Source organism: Pelecanus crispus, chromosome 12 (assembly GCF_030463565.1).
Source record: "Pelecanus crispus isolate bPelCri1 chromosome 12, bPelCri1.pri, whole genome shotgun sequence".
In the NCBI taxonomy this organism is placed as follows: domain Eukaryota; kingdom Metazoa; phylum Chordata; class Aves; order Pelecaniformes; family Pelecanidae; genus Pelecanus; species Pelecanus crispus.
The window spans coordinates 3,206,278-3,226,750 of NC_134654.1; the positions used below are offsets into that span (position 1 = coordinate 3,206,278).

At 38.3% G+C, this 20,473-nt stretch overlaps 1 protein-coding gene across 1 annotated transcript in view; it reads left to right on the forward strand.

Moving 5' to 3' along the window:
* BCAS3 (BCAS3 microtubule associated cell migration factor) overlaps positions 1–20,473 on the forward strand; it is a 373,523-nt gene that overhangs the window by 53,538 nt on the left and 299,512 nt on the right. Inside the window, exons 9-11 of the mRNA XM_075719415.1 lie at positions 3,580–3,656; positions 16,536–16,612; positions 18,384–18,467. Of these exons, the coding sequence (XP_075575530.1) occupies positions 3,580–3,656; positions 16,536–16,612; positions 18,384–18,467 (238 nt within the window). The remainder of the gene's footprint in view (positions 1–3,579; positions 3,657–16,535; positions 16,613–18,383; positions 18,468–20,473) is intronic.

Consider the following 20,473-nt stretch of genomic DNA (forward strand, 5'->3'; position numbering starts at 1 on the left):
ACAAAACTGAACACCCTTGTAGTTCACTGCATCTTTTTAAGACAGAAGAGAAAACCCAGGGATCCCTACATGAGGATCTTGATGACCCCTTGGCACTCCTGATGAGAGAGTTTGGTGCAGTGACTTTGGTCAAAGTCCATGATTGTGCTGCTTACTTTAATGCTTCCTTCCACCCAGCTATTACTGTTGCTAGTTATCAAATGTCTGAGGTACCTTATGGAAGTTGTGGAATATGGTTCCTGTGTTAAAGGTAGAGCACGGAATGAAGAAGTTGCTGCATTTCTTCGGCAGTACGTATTTGTTGCTGGAATTGATGGTCCTTCAGTAAGGAAGGTGGCATAATAATGCAAATCATTGAGAAAAAAACAAAACAAGACATCAGAATGATATGTTTTATGTGCCTGTTTTGTATGGCAGTAGGTAGCATGCTTGCATATGTGAAGACCACAAAAGAATATGAGCATGTATTGAACTCATGCAACTAAGGGAGGTTAGCAGCGTTGGAGATAGGACGGGGGAAAAAAAGAAAATAAGAAAAAACCCCAACCAAGCCTAGAAGCCACAAAGGTATTGTTAAACAGGCATTTGTCTATCATTGTACCATCAAAATCTAAACATTAATGACTACATTAGGTCAAGTAGAAGTTACAGAAGAAAAGTAGTACTGCTGAACAAACACCTTTAATAGCACAACTGATCTAACAATGAGGAGGATATTTTGATGGGGTAAATGCTTAAAGAAGTAAAGGATGGTAGGGGTGGGGGTTTTTTTTTGTCCCCATCCATCTGCTTAGTATAGGATGTGGGTATGATTGTTTTATCAAAAAATAGTTTCACTGAAGTAGTTGAGTTGGTGAGAGTTATGTGCCATGAATAGGTCACTGTTCCTTTAAAAGCTGTCAGGAGTTCAGTACTTATCTGTGCAACTGTCCCTTGAAAAATTTAAAGTTCCCTTGTGTACAGTGTGATGATAGTAAATCTTTCCAGTCTGGCCTCCTAGCAGAAGAAAAATCCAATTGTAAAAACAGTCAAAAGGCAAATCATCATTCAAAGTCTCTCCCAAGGAAAAAGTCTTTCCAGGTGCTAATGTTTCTTTTCTTAAGTGGTAAAAATGGAAAAGCTACTTCAAAGCTATGTGGCTGTATCCAGGGTAGCTGCTTTTCTGGAACGTATCAGATTCTGTTATTACCCAAGGAAAGCTCACTGTTTCAGACTGAAAATGCATTAAATGTGGCCAAGTGCAGTGCTAATGGTGCGTTAACCGTACTATAGACTAATGGAGTCCAAAATCTGAATTGAAAATAAAACTCGAGTTGCAGAAGAAGGGAAAACTGTTTATTATTTATGTATTTATACTCTAGAATCATCCATCTGGTAGGTTTCATTTATGCAGAAAGACAGTACATCTTTAAAGAGTAGAAAACAAAAATCTACAGGATTGGGAAATACTACAATCAAATATACGTAGGCTTTCTATGTATACATTACACTTGCACATGCGTTCAAAGTCTTGCCATTATTCATTGGTTAACTTTCTTACAGGCCTTGTGGAAGAAGTTGCAATTGATACATTTTCTTTTGGTTTTCTCTCCCGCAGTTTAAGCAATTGGAAGATACGTCGTTTAACTAAAACTACTATTTTCTCCAAAACCAATATTAATTTATATATGCAGAGTTTATAACTTTTAAAAATTGAGATATTTATAAATCGGAAGGGGGTGGGCAAGCAGCTTTTTCACAATGAGAGCGCTACAAGCAAATAAGAAACCGTACATTCATTTCTTGTATGACTTGACGCATCTGAATCCCCCTTGTTATGTGTTCTGCCCTCTTCTTTTGGCAAGTAAGGTGCTCAATCTGAAAGCGTACATGTGCTTCCCGTTCTAGGTCTGCAAATCTGTGAATATGAAAGACTTTTGTCTGAAAATGTCCCTTGATTTCTGCCTTGCTTCCAAGAACTTGTGCTTCTCCTTGTTCCTAGATAGAGGCATGCTGATAAACAGAGCAGCGACAAAGTCCCAGGACGAGATGTTATAGACCAGAGAGTCCTGAAAGAATTTGAGATACAGAGCAGTGCTTATTACTTTAATCAGCTTCTATATCAGAGGAAGAGAAAGTAGGTAGAGTTACACCAGCCTATTGAAAAGGCTTCAGGAGTCATTTTGGGAACTACAGATGCAATCTATGTTATTTGGCAAATGTGTTGGTAAAAATAATAGCAAAATCAAATAGCAGACACGGAGATAAATCATGCCTATTGGAGGAGCGTTCGTACAGTTTTGTAGGTGGAAATTGTGACTCAAAACTTACTTATATATCTGAAAGCATCAGCAGGCATGTGGGTAAGGTACATATTTTGATTTTAGTGTAGTCCATCACCAAAGAGTCTTACAGGTAGTGAGCTCTCGTGGGATAAGAAGGAGGTGTTCTTGTGGCTAAACAGTTAAAAATGGGGGGGGGGAAGAGAGGAGTTAATGGCTGGTTTTCACACTGATGGCAGATAAGCATCACCCTTTACCCAAGGATATGTGTTCAGACTGATGTGATTCATCGTCTTTTTAAACATTATTCTATACTGCAATATGCAATCATAATTTTCAGATAAAGTATTAGGTGTGTATTTCAGTCATTGAGATGCAATTAATTTTTTGCCACATCATATCTTTACAATTAAAAAGATTAGAACAGCATTTAATAATGCTGCACATTGTCAGCTAATTAAAAAAATACTGTCTCATATTCTTCCTAATGAGAAAATAATCAGCTTCTTAATTAATTATGTCATATTGCTAAATGTTCCAGATAGCTGGTAGATTCCATCTGCTTATTTGTCAGCTTCCCAGGTGGTTCTTTCACTTCAGGAGTTTAGAACTTGGTTTTGGGAAGTCGTCAGTGTAGGAGAAGACGTATCCTAGTTACAAAGCTTTCAAGATGCTTGACTTTCCAAATTTGGCCGCTATTAATTTTGACAGCATGGAGTTTCATGCATATTTATCACGTGGCTTTTGTTCTGCTACTTTGTTTCAAGTAGTGAACAGGTATTTTACAATAAAAGCGTGTACGTGTACAAGTGAATACATAAACATACACCTGTAATTTTGCGAATTGACACAAATCCTGCTTCTCTCAACTGTATTGGTGTGCTGATGTTCTTGGTATGAAAAAAAACCCTGCTTTTAGTAAATAAGATGGTTTAATAAATTTGCAGTGAGATGGGCAATGGGATTATTTCAAATTTAGCTTGTGTTCTACCGATTGTTGATTTGATTGTTATTTGAGTCATTGAAAGTAATTCAGGATCCTCACGATTCCATTCTTTGTTTTTAATGGAGCTTTTACTGCAGGAGGTATATCATAAATATGCTGTGTTGTCCTGTATCAGATCTGTGTACTTCCTGAAATGAAGGTTATGTGGTTGGGATGAGAGAGAATCCTCAATAACTGCCATGTATTGGTAACCTGGCAGTTTATCACCGTAGAATTTACATTGATGCTTTCGAAATAATTACATTTAGATATTGAATCTGTAAACCAATGCATTTAATGTTTAAATTACATGTTCCATTTCTGTGTTTTCAGGATACTTGTTGTAGTGCTGCAAGAGAAAATTGCCGCCTTTGACAGCTGTACTTTCACCAAAAAATTCTTCGTTACAAGTATGTATAATAATTGCATTCAGTCTTTGTGCTCTAGTGGTGGAGTGAGATAAAACAGATGGGGTTTTTTTGTTCTTAGTTCTAAATCCTCAAAGCGGGTCTCCATGACTTCATTTGGATTTTCAGGAAATCTGTTGCTTAAAAAAAAAAAAGAATCCAAGCGTTACTTTGTCTCTTTTGCTTATTTATTGTTGCTGTAACTAATTTCTCACTATTATGAAGAGCGCCTACACTGACATCCATAGGTAGCTGAAAAATTGTTTTGTTCATTTTGCACAAATACGTGCAAAAGTTTCAGGTTTTGAGTTGCAGGTTGTACGCATGAGCAGCAGTTTGAAAACACATTGACAGCGATCTGCCCGCTTTTCTTTTTTTGTTGTTCCTTAGGCCCAGGTACATTGGGTTTTTTGTTTTTTTTTTAATGTGTCATCACTTTAGCAGGTCAGTAAAGTGTTGTAGTAGAAAAACTGTAGGCAGGTGTTTGCCTGCAGGTGTTTTTACATATTTCTTGAGCATGAAGGAACTGTTTGCTTGGACTCCCCTTTCTCCCTCTGTACCCTAGGAGTTGCCTCTCAAATAGGAGGCAATTGGCTGCAACGGGTAAGGTGCTCTCCAGAAGCTGTTCCTCTGTTTTAAGGGTCCCTTTGCTGCCTCAACATCTGTAACGCAGCAATTGATATGTTAGTAGAGAAAACCTGCATATTTCCCACTGCCCGTGCTCTGCTCTGTCCCAGGATGTGGTTAGGATTAGGATATCTTTTACCTGCTCCCCAGACTGTGTGTGTTATAATGCTAAACACCAAGAAGGTATTCACCCCAGAAAAAAAGGAAAATTTTATTTTTTCAAGCAGTTAGTGACTAGTGCTACTGTTTATCAATTAGAATAGCCTCTTAAAAACTGTGGATTACTGAGGGATCATAATTTACGTTGGAAGAGTCTGAGTTCTATTAAAAAGGAGAGTCTGAAATTTTCTGGATGTATTTTCAGTCACAACTGGAAAAGTTCTAAATTATCTATAATTATCTGCGCATTTAAAGAAAAATCTAGTTAGGAGAAGCTGTTTCTTGTAAGAGTTTGAAGAAAAGCAGCTTTATGCAGTAATATTCAAGTTGCCAATAGGTGTCAGTTTCTTCCTATCCATGGATGTACGACAGTGGGAATCTGCTGGCGTTCGGTGAGGAGAGCCCGAAGGGAGAAGACTTGTTTGCGCCCTTCTATTCCTCACTCCTCCTTTTTATTCCACCAAAGAGAATTACGGTACAAGCCTTCCTTTATTTTAGATCAAAACATGAAAAAAACCTCAGTTATGTGTGTATTTTGACAGTCCTTGTGCTTTTGTAATTCCCATTATTGTTTGTTAGTTTTTTTTTTTTTTAAAAAAAAAAGGTACTGCAATTTGTTTTAAAAATTAATCCACTGAACTGTATTTTGAGGAACAGGGATATCCTATTCCTAACCGTAACTTTTGATTCGCAGTGCGTTTTTGCGAAACAGCGGTGGAATTTAAAGAGGATAAAATAAACTTCTGCAGATATTTGGCAAATGATTTGAAAAACCAAACTCCTGAAATGTCGCTATTCGCTGTATATTTCTCCAGCTGTGCTGTGTTTTTTTTAATACGAGAAACTCAAGATGTTCTCAAACTTCATTCTAGTTCTGGGGTTCCAAAGCTCGGTTAAAGATACCCCTCGTGCTGTACTGGGCATTTTGGAAAGCTGCGGGACCCAGCAAGCAGCTGGAGCTGCCGCCACAGCCCTTCCCCTGCCGCCACCCTGGCTTGCCCGTGGCCGGGGACGGCGTGTGCCTGGGCAAAAAGCCGTGTGTTTTTTTCCTAGATGAGTGGGTTTCTCGGACCTGTGCTGGTGAATAGTTGTCCTGAGGATTTTGAAGCTTACTTGTTTCACTTAATAGCTTATGCTATCGAGCGGGTGTTACGCTCTGGCATGTTAAAGGCTGCAGTAAAGCTTTTGTGTAAGCTTTCAGATTTCGTCTGTGCTGAAATCTCTTCAACCTAAGAGTATATCTTTAAAGACTTAAGTTACTCTGCTGTGTTTGAAATTTGACGTGAGCGAGCTGCCTAGTTAGCTGCATAGATTTTTTGATAGTCAGCCAACTGGCCAGCAACTGGACTTTTTTGCTGTGCTGCTGGTTTGTTTTGCTGGTGTGTTTTGGGTTTTGTTTTATTTTTTAAAATTTAGGAAAGGGCAGTGTCAGTTTAAACTGGAAAAGTAGAAATCCCTGTAAAGGAAGCTTGGCAGAAGGTCTTATAGGCCTCTGTTTGCATTATTGGAGCATCCCTGCTCTGCAGGACACTCAGCTGGCGTCCCATCCGGATCCATCCTGATGCACCTCAGCTGGACAGTGGCAGTAGGAATGTCACTGGCTGCCCAGTGAATTTTTTGTCACAAAAAAGATTCCCAGCTGTGTTATCTGACTGCTTTTGGTCAGAAGCAATGGCATAAAAGGTCAAAGATATTAAATGAGGATCACTAGCTCTTTGAAGACATTTCTGTTACTGTGTAAACCGCTGTGTAGAAAAAGAAAATCTTTTTTTCAGGAAGATGTTGTGATAATGTGGAAATAACATCTTCCATCCATATCAGCTAAGTGGCATGGGAGCCTTAGCACCATGCTAAGGTGGTGCTAAGGGCACGGGAGCCTTAGCACCATGAGACAGCTACAAAGCAAATGTAATTAAGCAGAAGCTCTCGTCCACTTTGCTGACTATTTATACACAGAAATTAAACGCAGAATGTACAATTAAAAACAGCGTCAGGAATTCTGAAGTTCGGTGCTCCTCAGAAATGCTAATGCAGCTGTGTTGCACATGAGTAGTATTTGTCTTTCTGTTTTTGTTTTTGTGGTTGAATGTGTAGCTTAATATATTGTTGTAATAAATATACCATAAAATATTCAGGATGTAGAACATGGTCAAGTTTGTGCTGCTGTTGGGTTGGAATGTTTAACTCCTGCATTTCCTGATTTTTCTTGAGCAAATTTGACATAGTACTAATCTTTTTTTTTTTTTTTTTTCTTCCCCCTCCCCCTGCATGTAATCAGATGGAAATGTGCTGATTTGACTTGAAGGGCAGAGAGCCAGCACATTTTATTTGTGCCTTTTGTAACAAAAACTTAGCGTACAGGTGCTCCAGTCTTGGTGTGTGAATTTAAGACAGGTGCTTACTCTCGAAGGGAAAACATACTGTAGATATTGTAGAAAAATTGCCAGGACATCCTATAATCTGCCCTGTGTGGTATTCTTATTTTTAAACGTCCGGTGGGGAACGCATAGTATCAGTCTGCAAAGAACTCATGGCGGTAACTTTAATACAGCGCTTCGTTCTCTACTGTGCTTGGAGCCAATTCCCATTTCGTTAAGAAAGTACTTGCATCAAGGGGAAGAGAAAGCCAAAGAGTAATTTCGCATCCTGCACTGTTTTAAGTGCTCACATGGCCAAACTAAAAAAAAATGCATTTGATGCTTATAATAAGAATGTGTTTCCTTTGGTAGTTGTGAATGTCAAGGTTTGGATTTTAAATAGATTTTTAAATAGTTAAGAGTTTGATTGTGGTTCACTTAAGATTTCCTTCAGAGCCTTTTTCTGAATGCTGCATATGACTGAACGATCAGAAACGAAAGTGATGTACAGGCTGTTTTTCCCTACTTTGCTCTAAACAATAGATGCAGAAAAGCTGAGTTTCATTGATTTCTATTACATCAGTGCTCCCTCAACCCTTCTCCAAAAACGCTTACTTAGTGGAACACTGATGATTATGAATATGGCCTGATGGATACTTTCTTCGCTGTAAAGAATATCCTTCCCACCCCCTGGGCCCTAAGTAAAGATTATCACAGATAACATCATGCATGTGGCATCATCTTTGTGTCCGATAACTAGTGCCTGCTCAGTTTCTCTGGCCCTTCCACTCCTCATATTGATATATTCTCCATCCATTATTCTCTAGGGATGAAGACAGTTATTGCAGCCATTAGCTGGCACCACATTTCTATTGATGCTGTACAGCTAGAGCCTTAAGAGGTAATTTTCCAGATTTTAGTCAGAGTACTTTATTGTATATAAAGTCTCAAAAGACTTGCCTAACCACAAGCCAAAAATTGTTCAGTAGATGTTAAACGCACCGCACCTGCACCTCTCAAAATAAATACAAAAACCCAAAACCAAACGGTGTTTGATACTCTAATTTGCAATTTGGATGGAGCATTCCTGTTTTCACTGACATTCACATGCAAGAAATAAATACGATGGTTTCAGTTTGTCACAGGTCTGATCTGGAAATCATCTAGGCTTTTTTTGTACATTTTTGTTAGCTTTGCTAGAATTCCTTTTCCCTGCTCAGCACACAGGGAGCAGTTTGATCTCTTTGCTTTGAAGTAGCAACACTGGATGTGTTAGGAAAAGGTTTCATGCCTGAAGAGTTACGTTCTTCAAGAAGTTCTGTCTGTACGTTCCCCTTCTCAAGTGTGATCAGTGAGTGGCGTTTATCCTGGCCATCCCACGTAGTATAATAATTGATAGGATTCCTGCGTCTGCGGAGGGAGGCTCTTCAGTTGAGATCGAAAGTCCTTCAGGCAGGTGGGAAGCGAGCTCCTGTTTCACAATGTTTTCTTGATCAGTGAAGAGAAGCCAAGTATGTTCCTGTGAATTGTATCTAAGCAGTTTTTATTTTTATACACACACACATATATATAAACACCCCCCCTTCGTGTAATTTGTAACTGCATTCACTGAGAAATGTTGATTTGATCTTGCTTTTACTTTTTAACGATGGTGTTTAGAAGAATGTTTTTTCCTGAATGTGGGAATCGACGTATCGCTATTACAGGATAATGTTGAAATACTTTTTGAAAAGGGCAACGTGGTAGATTTATGGCAACAAATGTCTTCGCTGCTTACAGGGTGTTTTGCTGTATTGCAGGAAAGTGTAAATACAACAGAATAATTGCATAGAGACAGAAACAAGGCATTGGTACCCGAGATGTATATCTATCATATCTCCTGGGTTTGACAGTTTTAAAAATGATATGTGGAACAGGAAATGCTATTTGTTTCTGTGTGAGTTATTTTTATCTAAAGCACCCAAATCCTTAATGTGGAAGGCCAGAACAAAGCCATCTTACTGACATTGTCCTGTACGGGAACGACAGCCTCTGTAGTAACATTATTATTTATCACTGTCCAATTCTCTGAACAAAAAAAGAAAGTAAACCCTGGATTAAAATATAGTTTGTCTTGAAATCAGTCAAATTTGTGCTAAATTAAACAACCAAGCCTAATAAACATTAAAGGCCACAAATCTTTTCAGTAAAAGCTCTGGTATTGGTCTTAGACCTATAGAGTAACAATAAAATACTTGAAACGGCAGTGATAGAATTGACAGGGAAAGGAGGTCTCTGGAGTAATAATAATAGTAGTAGTAATAATAATAATAGCAATAATAATAATAACAATGATCATAAATTAAATCTGTGGTGCTCCCCCAAGCTTGTGTGAAGGAATTCTGTTCTTTCGATCAAGGCTGGCACAAAATGCAACTCATTGCAGGGCCAGGTCTGTTGTGAACATGATGTATATTATGAATATTGCCCTGCAAGGGGCGATGATGACAGTATGTGTAGCATTTGTGGCTTTACTTTTTCACTTTATTTCTAGGGGTTTTTTTTTTTTTTTTAGTGTGTTGGCAATGATAATGCCTGTATGATTTAAAAGAGAAAAGCAAAAGGCCCCGGATGGCAAGCATGACTTCACAGGAGGGTACATCCTGCTGGTTTGCTCTTTTGCTCCATTTTTATGGGTGATACTTAAACAAAAGGAAGTACAAGAACAATAGAAGAGTTTTGAAAAGTATGTGACAGTGTGAGAGTAATAACATTTACATAGGGCCTTTCATCTAGAAGGAACCCAGAGGAATTTATAAACAATATTACTTTATACAGTTTATAAACAAATAAATTTGGTCTGCTTGGTGATGCTAAAAAAAAAAAACCCAAACAAACAAAAAATATTAGATAAAACAACTTACATGATTTGTTTTCCTTGGAATAAACAATGCTTTTGCAACAACAGTATCACTCTACCCATTATTTGTTGTATATACCCTTTCTGTGCTCTCTGTCATGGATCTGTTTTCTGGCTGCTTTGGATTGCAAGTCTTAAGAATGTAGTTTTGTAATTTCATTACTGTAGAGTGCTGTGTATTTCGTAAGCCCTAGAAAAAAATTACTAATTGATGGTAAGCTACATCCAGTGACTGAAAAGTAGCATAGCTTTAGTGGGTTATTGTAGCTATTTAAAAATAAACAATACCACTGCTTCACAGATTTTTAAAGTGATATCTGGGAAACCTCGAATGGTTAAAGGCAAATAATTTTGGTTGAAAAGAGTTACGCGTTTTGGAATTTGCTCAGAAAACTGTATACCGTTAAAAACACTATATACTTAAGGTGGCATATGTCATCTTTAATGAACCTCTCCACATGCTGAAACAGAAAAATCTTTGTTTATCCAGGAATCCGCTTTCTCAGCAAGGTTTCACTTACTTAGTTTTGCCTTAGGATGTAGGTTAGCCTCGGAGATCTCTGCCCTGACCAGCGTTCCTTGCGTTTGCTGACTGTATCCTACCCCGATGTCATAGTCATCATACTTGAAAGACATGCAATGTCTTCCATGGTTTGGGATTAGAGACGGAATCCTGCGAAGATTTTGTAATAGCACTCCCCATTCCCGCATATTGTATAAACACACACACAGAGAAGTAGCTTGAAATAAAACTGGGCAACACTAGTATGCATTCCTCACGGATACAAGGTGTGGAATATCCATTAAAAAAAAACTTACAGTAATTTTGAGGCTAAATCTTATAACTTATGCCAAAAAAGGATGAATATGTATCAGTGCAGAGGAAATCAGAGAGAACTGGGGAAAAGAAAGCAGTGAAAATTACGAAAAAAGGAAGTTTTCCTATTAAACAGACAGAAAAAAAAGTCAGAGAAGACCAACTTACTTAAATGGTTTTCATTAAAAACAAAGTCAAGGTAGAGGGGATGACAGCCTGGCAAATATCACAGATTTTTTAAAATTCTTTATTTCTTTTTTCTGGACTATAAAAATAATTGTAGAGAATAAGAGTTCTTACAATATGCTGTGAAATTAAAAAAACAACTGGTAGTGTCTTAAGATAAGCATGTTGGGGTGTGTTTGAAGAAAAGCAATATTCTGGATGCTTCTGATTTGGGTTTTTTATTCCCTTTTCGCTTTGTTCATTTGCACATTCATTTGCAACAGTTCACCGCATGTCATTTTACAACGTGTTTTAGTGAGGCCTGAGAAGGAAATATAGCTGTACTCTGGGTAAGGAGCCATAGTTGTGAGTACCTCGTTATGTAAACTGAAAGTAAGTTCTGACTTAGCTCAGACAAGTTCCGACTGTTAGCATCAGATTTTTCTAGAGAAACATTGCCTTCTAGTGCATATTTAGCTCTGAATTCTTTGCCATGATAAGATCGTCTTTAGCTCTTCGTTAATGGAGCCGTTCAGGCTGCGTAGGATGTTTCTGAAGAAGGACCAAGCGAACAAATTACAGCCTTAGCTATGGTAATGCTCACTTCTGGGGGAAAATTGTTATTAAAGTACTGGTCCTCCACCTTGTTGTGGTTTAAGCCGGCCCACAGCCCTTCGCTCACTGCCCCCCACCTTCCGAGAGAATCGGAGTGGGATAGGGGAGAGAATCGGAAAAAAATGGAGGGGGGGGGGGGGGGGGGGGGGGGAAGTAACAATTAACTCTATCCCAGCCAAAACCAGGACACACTTCCATCGCTTATTTTTTTTTAAACAGGTCACGTTGGTATATATTATATTTGGTATATATGCAGAGTCCCTGAGAGCACATACATCATCCGTACTTTGTGCGTGAGAAGGGCACGTATATAGAACACATCCGAAGATCTTGACTGGACTTGTAGCAGTATCATGGGTAACAGAGATGCATGGCTCTGGTCCTCCTGAAGAACTGAGCTGTTGAAAGCTTAGATGTCTATAGACTTCTAATTGCCTCTGGGATTCCAGAGTGTGCTTGGATGTGAGGTACCAAACTGCCGAGTTTTTATGGCTGTGGGGAATCCCTGCCGCGTTTAGCCCCCAACTCTCCATCCCATACTGGGCTTTTGAGTTTGCGTATAGACTCATATATGTGTACATATCTCTTTTTAAGCTTTTTTCTCATGTAAAAGCTGTGGACCTTGATGAAGAGCTGCCCCAATACAAATGGTTCAAGTTTTCATAGTGGCATGTTTTGTGATTTATTGGCTTAATCTCTGTTATAGCTGACGTGACTTTTAATGGCCCCGTTCCTTTTACCAGTGTTTTCCCAATGCGCTGTTTGTTTAAAAGCTAAGTGGGAGGAGAGGAATGTGTTGCTTTTCTCTTCTTGGCTGCTGGCTGTGTATTCACACCGCCATTATTGAAGCTAGAGGATGAGCTCTTTAAAAGCAAGTTAAGAAAAGGACTGGAGCCTTAGTTTTCTGTAGGAGCCTAGATCAATGGAAAGATCCAGAGTCAGAGAAGTGCGTGTTTGTGTGAGTTTTCAGAACGAGTAGAGGAGGTGATTTTGTTTATTACAGGCATATGACTCTCCAAAGGGTGGTAGAGATTTTCATAAAAGTAATTGAAAAATAATGTAAAATAAACATGCCTTCTCTTTGCTCACTCATTAAGCAAACATTTGTATAGCTCTTTGGAGACCTTTAAGTAACTTCTAGGATTCCTGTATTCTCAGTAAAACCAAATATATAAAGTCAGCACAGCAGCAAGAAAGCTAAAACCATCTTTGAATCCAAATAGTCGCGAACTGCATGCTTATTTCATACTATAATTTTATAACTCACTTATTAAAAAAAAAAAAAAGGATGGGAAGAAATAAGAAATTGTAATGCTAAGGAATTTACCTATGCTACCACGTCGATGCAGGTAAAACTTGCATCTTGGAATTGTGAAAACCAAGGCACAGAATATGAGGTACCAGGGCGCTGCCCATGAAATCCTCCGCTGTTAGCCAAGTCCCTGTTCCGAGGGAGCCTGGAGCCCCATTCGCATTCGTCGGCACTGCTTAGGCCAGCACCGGTTGGAGTTCTTGGACCTAGGAACTTAATCGTTAGCAGAAAAACTTGCACTTCAATCAGGCTTTCAAAATAGTATTTTTCTACTTTTGCCTTTTCACAGCTTTAAAGTAGTGCATTTCCTCTGTGTGTCATAAAACGCAGAGGGAGAGAGCAACTGCAGACTTGAAAACAGCTAACGTAGTTACCAGTAGGTTTTCACCTATATTTTTGTGGATGATAGTCCCAGTAAAGCTTATTCTAAGATCAGATGTTTTTTAGTACTTGCTTGATTTGCTGTACTTTTGGAAGGACTTTCCCCGAGTGATCTTTTCTTGGATGACCTCTCCATACTGTCATTAAAACTTGGAAACTTTGGTCTTCTTGACAGTTAGTTCTGCATTCTCATTATGTTCATTCCTATTGTAAACATGCTAAAATTGCTGCTGTTGTTGCTTAGAATGGATTTTTCCTCAGTTGTTTTGAAGTTTAGTAGAAATAGAAGTTAATCTTTAAGAGAGTTAGGCTGGTAACGATTGGATGGCTGAGCTTGATGGGTCACGCTGTGTCTGTCTTTTCATTTGCCTAGTAGATGATGTTCTGCTGACTCCAGCTGTTTTTTTGGAAAGCAGAAAAACAATTTGCTTTTCCTTCCCATAAAGTATAACCCTTTGTTTATCCTTGCACTGCTGCAAGTTTCCAAAATGCAGAGACTTGCAAAGAAAAGAAAGGGAGGAAATAGCTCTTTTTTTATGCTGTTTTTCGTATCGGAGAGTAGAGTTTAGTACCGAGTTGAATTGTTGACCTCTGTGGAGGTTATTATTAGCGCTGGCTGATTTGCGTGTGGGGCTGTGTCTGATTGACTGCGTCCAGTTCGTGGAACAAACTACCTACAGTGGGTTTGGTGAAGACAGTTGCAGTTTTTCTAAGATAACGTTACGCTTTTCATGTGATGAATTTTTTGTTTGAGGAAAAATACTTTTTGCAGTTCTTCATTTACTTCAGCTCACTGAAGTAATTGAGAACAGCTCCCTTTTCCAAGCAAGACATTTCTGTTTGTTATGAGTTGTTGAATTGCTTGGGCTTTGTCATTACAGTGCATCTGCTGGCTTTTGTTTTCTGCTGCAAGGATGTTACGAGGTGCTTGCAGAGGTTGGGAAATGCAAGTGACTGATTCTAAAGTCACTGTAGAGATTTATAGGACGAGGGCTATCATCTGACAGCTTTTAATGATGTATTTTATACATGAAAGGAAAGAAAAATAGATAAAGTTTGGGGGACCTGAATGTCTTTACTGACCCAGGTAAGAATTGTCGAAGCAGAAGTCAGCATTAAAACCTTACTGGTCCTGATCTATAATATCATCGGAAGAACACATTTGTATTTACAACCTAGGGTTGTATTTACAACCTTTTTTTGCTTGCTTTGTTCCTTAAGAGGCTCTGGCTACCCACATTTTATGCACTTCTGGAATGCAATAACAATTGTGGCATCATCTCTTCAGAATTCGTTTTCCTTCCTGAGATCAAGGCAGTGATAAGGCCTTACAAAATATTCACTTGGTTTTGCTTTCCTGGCCTGAGATGGATTTAATTGGATGAATTGCTGCTTTTCTCCTTCCATTGCTTTATGACCTTTGAAATAGCTTGCTATGATCTTTTGAATTTTGCAATACTCTCACTGCTCTTCTCTAAAAAAATGAAGTAAGGAGCTGTTTATCTTAGACGGCATGAACAGCATAGCAGCTGTTTCTGCACGTGCCCAACAAAATGCCATCAAATGTGTCTTTAAGTGTTGTCAAATGTCAGTTTAAGTTTACACCTACATGCTATAGTTAACACCCACCCACGCACCTTTTTCACCATTTTGCAAGCCTTGAAAATAATGCCATTAAACTTTTAAAAGTCTGTGGTCCTCACAAAATGTTCTGGGCAATATGGGGGCCTGTTTGAAAATACCTTGATATTTGCAAAAAGAAGGCAGCGAATAGGTTTGCTTTTTCTCACTGTGGTTGGCAGATCGGTGTCCAAGAGTCTGACACAAGAGACTTTGGGGAAAAAGAAGCTTAGCTAGCTGTATCTTTTTTTTCCTTTTTTTTTTTTTTAAATATGTTGCTTCTCAGAATGCAGTATAGGTTATACGTGCAGAATTGCAGTTGTTGGTTATACGTGTTCTTCTAAAATGCAGTTTGCCTGATCTCAGTGCTCCTCATGCCTGTAATGCAGGATCAGCTAACCAGGGCTCCTTTAAATGAGACACACATGTCTATAAATATTTTGTTTCGTGGCCAGCCAGTGAGAGAATATGAATTACTAAATTGTCTATATTAGCCTAAGAATTGATGAAAACGGAGATTAACCATTCGCTTGATAGTTCCCTCCTTCCTCCCATCCTCTCCCCCCTTATGCAATATTTCTTTTTTTTATATATATGTTTTAGTGTACGAGAATGGATTTAGGTCTAATAAAGGGCGTTATGCACGTGGCCAAAGGCCTTAGTTTACTAGCTTAAATTTGAACACTCACGCTCAAATCGTGTTATCGGGGCCTAATCAGTAAACAGTTTTGTGGCTTCATCCGTATGACTTCAGTATCTGAACTTTCAGACTCTTACCTTGGCGAAGGATCCCACCGAAATCAGCCTGCTGGAACCACGCAGCACGGACGTTTACAGTGTCAGGGCCGGAATACTAAAGTTCAGATACGTCAGTAGGATTCGAGTGCTAAATACAGGCAAGGGTTATGTGTTGATGTAGAAAGAGCAGCCGTCCACCCAAAAGAGCTTAATCTAAAACGACGAAAAACAAAGGAGGGGAAACAGGACATGGAAATAGGACAGTGGTAGCAATTAGGATGAGGGTCACCATGCTACTTTTAATTGTAGATTACTTAAGCTTTTCATTTATGTTTCAGCATTATCTAATTGTTTTTAATAATTTAAAATTCTGTGGTTTATATTTTAATAGTTAATAGAGTGATATTCTTGGTTGTTGTTTTGGGGGGGGGATTTTTGTTTTGGTTTTTTTTGATTTTCAACTCAGACTCTGTATGTTAAATGGCATTTAACATGGGCCTGATTCATTTTAAGCCTTGCCATATTTTCCTAAACAGCTATTTTCAGTGACTTTCTAGTATAGGTATTTTCACCTCTTAATCCTTGGGAATCGTTCTCTATTTTATGTTCGTCTTTATGCGTATGTCTGTATCTATTTTTAATGATAATATAAAGGTAATGAAAAGCAGGTGAACAGTGGAAAATTTGCCACTGATTTTGAAGGAATTACAAATTCACTCACTGTGTAAAGTGAAGTGTGTGCGAAAGTATTTTGAGAGGCTAAGGCCTTGTATATAGAATTATTAAAAACAAAAGCACAATACACCCTTTCATACCACAAAAATCTAGAAGAGATTGAAGCCAACTGAGACTGTTGACCAATAGAAAGGCATCAATCATGCAAGTTAATTAAAACGTGAAGATACAGAACCAATCCAATCAAACTTTTAAATATCCCCCTCACCCCATTGTATCAAAATGGCATTAAAAAATGCAAACATAAGGAGAAATGAGTATTTACACATAATTAACTGTTCAAAATAGCTCATCTAACCACAGTCTTATCTTTAGGAACAAAAATGCAAGCATTTACTGAGTGATATTAGCCATTGAAAGGTTTTTGTTTAGACTTTTTGTTTTCTTGGCAATAAATAAAATTCTTTGTAAGAAGTCATTAAGATATTTCTTAATGTTGCCTTTTAAAACTTTTCAGGCTGCTATCCTTGTCCAGGGCCAAACATGAATCCTATTGCTCTTGGAAGCCGCTGGCTTGCTTATGCAGAAAATAAGGTAAGGAAAGGTTTAATTTAAAAAACTACTTCTCTGTGTTTCTAGATTTCATTCTAGCTTTTGTATACAGAGGGGGAATAAAAGAAAAGAAAAAGTCTCAGAGAAAAGGTATGTGAAAAAGGTGATCTGTAGGAGGACTTGCATAACGATGACAGACCTAATCTTTGCCCCACACTGGTTGTGCCTGGGTATTCACATATGTCGTATCTTTACTCTGCACATTCGATTTAGGCTCATGAACTTGGAAGGCATAAATACGTAAGTAGCGTAGGCAGAGAAGACAGCTATCAACGTGTGTTTTCAGTGAGGTCACTCAATAATCAACCTATTTTGCATTTTAAAAGTTCAAAGCACTTAATTATAGACACTTCTGAAAGGTAGGCAAGTGAGGATTCATAAATTCTATTTGGGGAAACTGAGTCTGGACAGAGACATTGGGTTTGGCTGAAACAACAGCAATGCACTTTGTGCCCACTTTTTAACATCTTTGCTGAAAACATGAGGCTCCAGGAAAAAATGAAAACGTTGAAATAATTTTTTTTGTTTCTAGAGGCAAAAGAAGAAAATAGATCCCAAACAAACAAACAAACAAATCCCTCTTTTTACCCAGCCCTAGGCCAGAGAAGTGTGTGTGTATTTTAAGCTTGAAGTGTTGTGAAAACTTCTAATTCAGCTTCTAATACCTTACTTTTATTTCAAAGCAGATGTTTTTTCTCCCTTCCACCTGTGACTGGAATAGCTGTTTCTAGAGCTGAACCAGAAATTAGCAGAGAAGCAGGCTTTAGAAATGTGTTTGTTGTTACACCTTTTAGGCACAACTGATTTCTCTCCAAATTCAGGCCTGCCTTTCCTTTAATGCCACGCCCGTGTGGTTTCGTAAAACTTAACCAGTCAGCCTGGGATTTAAAAAGTAACTGCTGCCAAAAATACAAGCCACTGATCAGCAAAAGAATTGTATCACAAAAGGAATATAAGTGGCTTGTGTGTTCCCAGGTATATACACCATGGACCTCCCCTTTTTCCCTCGTTGAACTATTTTTATTTAGATACTTAAATATAAGCAGGAAAGGAAAGCCTGTAGAAACATATATCTTACAGTAATTTTTAATTTTCTTTTACCTAAAACAGTTAAACAGGCAATGTGTTCTGTGTACAAGCAACAAATATCTATAGTTTTTTGTCATTTTATTTAGTCAGAAGCACGGATTATATTGTTAGTAAGCGTTCAAAGGCAAAAACTGCTTTTGTAGATTGATGGAAGGTAGAAGAGTCTTGTTTTGATTTATTAATTTTGAAGGAAGGCAATATGGAGTAAACCCCATGTACATTCCTTTAATCTATTAAATGTAAAGTTTAAAGTAGCTCTTTTCCTTTGTCATTTCTTTGCTTGCTAGTCATAAAAGGGAGGGGAAAGCCACACTCAGATTCTTAGAATGTCTGATATTTAATGTTACATATACATGGCTAAAGCTTTTGATTATATTTATTTAAATTTATTTGTGGTATTGCTGCCAGACCAAAAATCCCACCATTTCAAAGTTTATGAATTCTTAGTGACTACTCATCTTGTAATTGAAAACTGGAGTTGAGTATGCGACAGTCTGGGTGGCACCCAGAAGATTATAAAAAGGGGTTAAGTGTCTCAGCAGGGCTTTTTGCTATTTGTAGGAAAAAACACACCACTGTACATGATAAATAAGAGCTATGGTAATGGCTTATGGGTTTGTGTAGTTTAATAGTAGTTACTTGGTTGCTGTCTGTCTTCTTGTAGCTGATCCGATGCCATCAATCCCGTGGTGGAGCCTGCGGAGACAACATTCAGTCTTACACTGCCACAGTCATTAGTGCTGCCAAAGTGAGTACATCATCTGCTGCTGGGAGAGGTTATCATGTAAGATAATTATTAGGTTTCCCTGCTGAATTGTACTGTGTGTCATCGCCCTCCCCCGCCCCATTCACAAAAGAGGAAAACACAGGAAGAAACATGCGAGCATTAGCACCGTGCATGTGGTCCTGAGCCTGCAAAGCGGAGTAGCCATTGTTTTTCCCAAAGTATTCCTGTCCTTCTGGACTGACTTTTTCGAAATTTTCATTATCACAAACAGCTATTCATATTAGTGACCCCTGTTACAGGAAAATCATAGTAAACTGGATTTATATAACGGCTACTCATAATATTACAAGTTTACACGATTAGAAATCAACATTGTGAATTATTAATCTCTTAGCATCATGAAAACTGACTTTACAAGTGCTTGGTGCTTTTTGGACTCAATCACACTAGCATTATACATTTTAATCTCTCTGAAGGATGACAGCGCAGTACTGGAGCTAATTAATTACCTGGCAGCTTTCCTTGAAAGTTGGAGTTCATTAATGACTGTTTACATATAGGTTCCATTGCCTAGTTTTCTTAGTTCAGATGACATTATAATATCTCTCTGTTTTCGGAGAAAAGTCTGGGTTTTCATAGTATCAAAAGAAGACCATGGCTTGGAAAAATCTTAAACGAGCTAAAGACTATGCAGAACTGTTGTTTTACTGTTCCCCCTCAACCCCACTCCTTTCCTTGAGGACTTGCCTGCAACATTTTGCCAAGTAATTTCTTTTTCTCTCACACACGCACACACAAAGTGAGTTTTTGCATTGTCTGGCAAACTTCATGCTGATTACAAGCTTTCATTGTAACCACTAGCCTTTTCATTTCTGATATGCACAACAAAACAAATCTAATAATAGGCATTAAATGACAGCACAGGACAGAAGGCTCAGCGTCACTGAAGAAAACAACAGTTACAAGAACCCACAAAGAGAGACATAGGGCATGCCATCTCATGTAAAAACAAAACATAAAAACAGACATATTCCATCAGCCTAGCTGTGGACACAATCTCGGTGTGGCTGGAGGAGGAGAAAAATCACAGTTTTTTACATTGTTGAGGAGAACTTGAATTGCTGTTCTTCTGAAGACGTCTGAAATTTGCTATATCTCTGCATACTTTCACCATCAGCAAAAAACACAAAAATGGGGGAAAATCTCCCCATACTCCTTCAATCTCGGTGTCATTAACATGTTTTTTATAGCACAGATAAGTTTGAAAAACCAACTGGCTTAGCATGATCAGCCACAGTTATGATCAGATGTGGTAAAATCTCACAAACGGATCACTGTACTGCCAAAGCCAAGCCTAGTCATGACTGAAGAAGAACAGGCCAAAGCTTTCTGAAACCATATAATGACTGTCAAAGCATTCCAGTAGGCATTGAAGACTAAGCACTAATCTGTCTCATTTTTTTTGACAGACTAAAAAAATCTAAGAAAGGAGGACATCTGGTACAGCCCTTACCCCCAAAGACTGTGGCTAACTAGGTTTTAAAGGCAGTAAGGACCAAGATGATGACTTTACCTCCTGAGTAGTACTAGCCAAGGTTCATAATCCAGAAATTCCCACATTAAGCTGGACGTGTGCAAACAGTGAAGTAGTGATGTTGCATCACGTGAATAGCTACTGAAGATAAAATGTGTTTATAATCATAGGAAAGAAAAAGACAGCCTCTGTACACAGGGAAAGTAGTAGCGAAAGTTAGGAAGACAGATAATCATAAAGGCACGGTCTCTATGCTACTTTGTATTTTGCCTAGCACGTTGCTTTTGCTCTTGACTGGCTGTCAGATGTTACTGTAATAGACAAGATTAATACTAATATACTTTTAAATATTTGCACGATTTGGCTCTTGAGTTTATCTCAGCCTTACTGTATTAATTTGATATTCATGTCTGAGTGAGCAACACTAAATCTGAAATGTTTAATTTATTACTGATTTCATTGAATCTTGGCTTAGTATCTAGCAAGTTTTCAT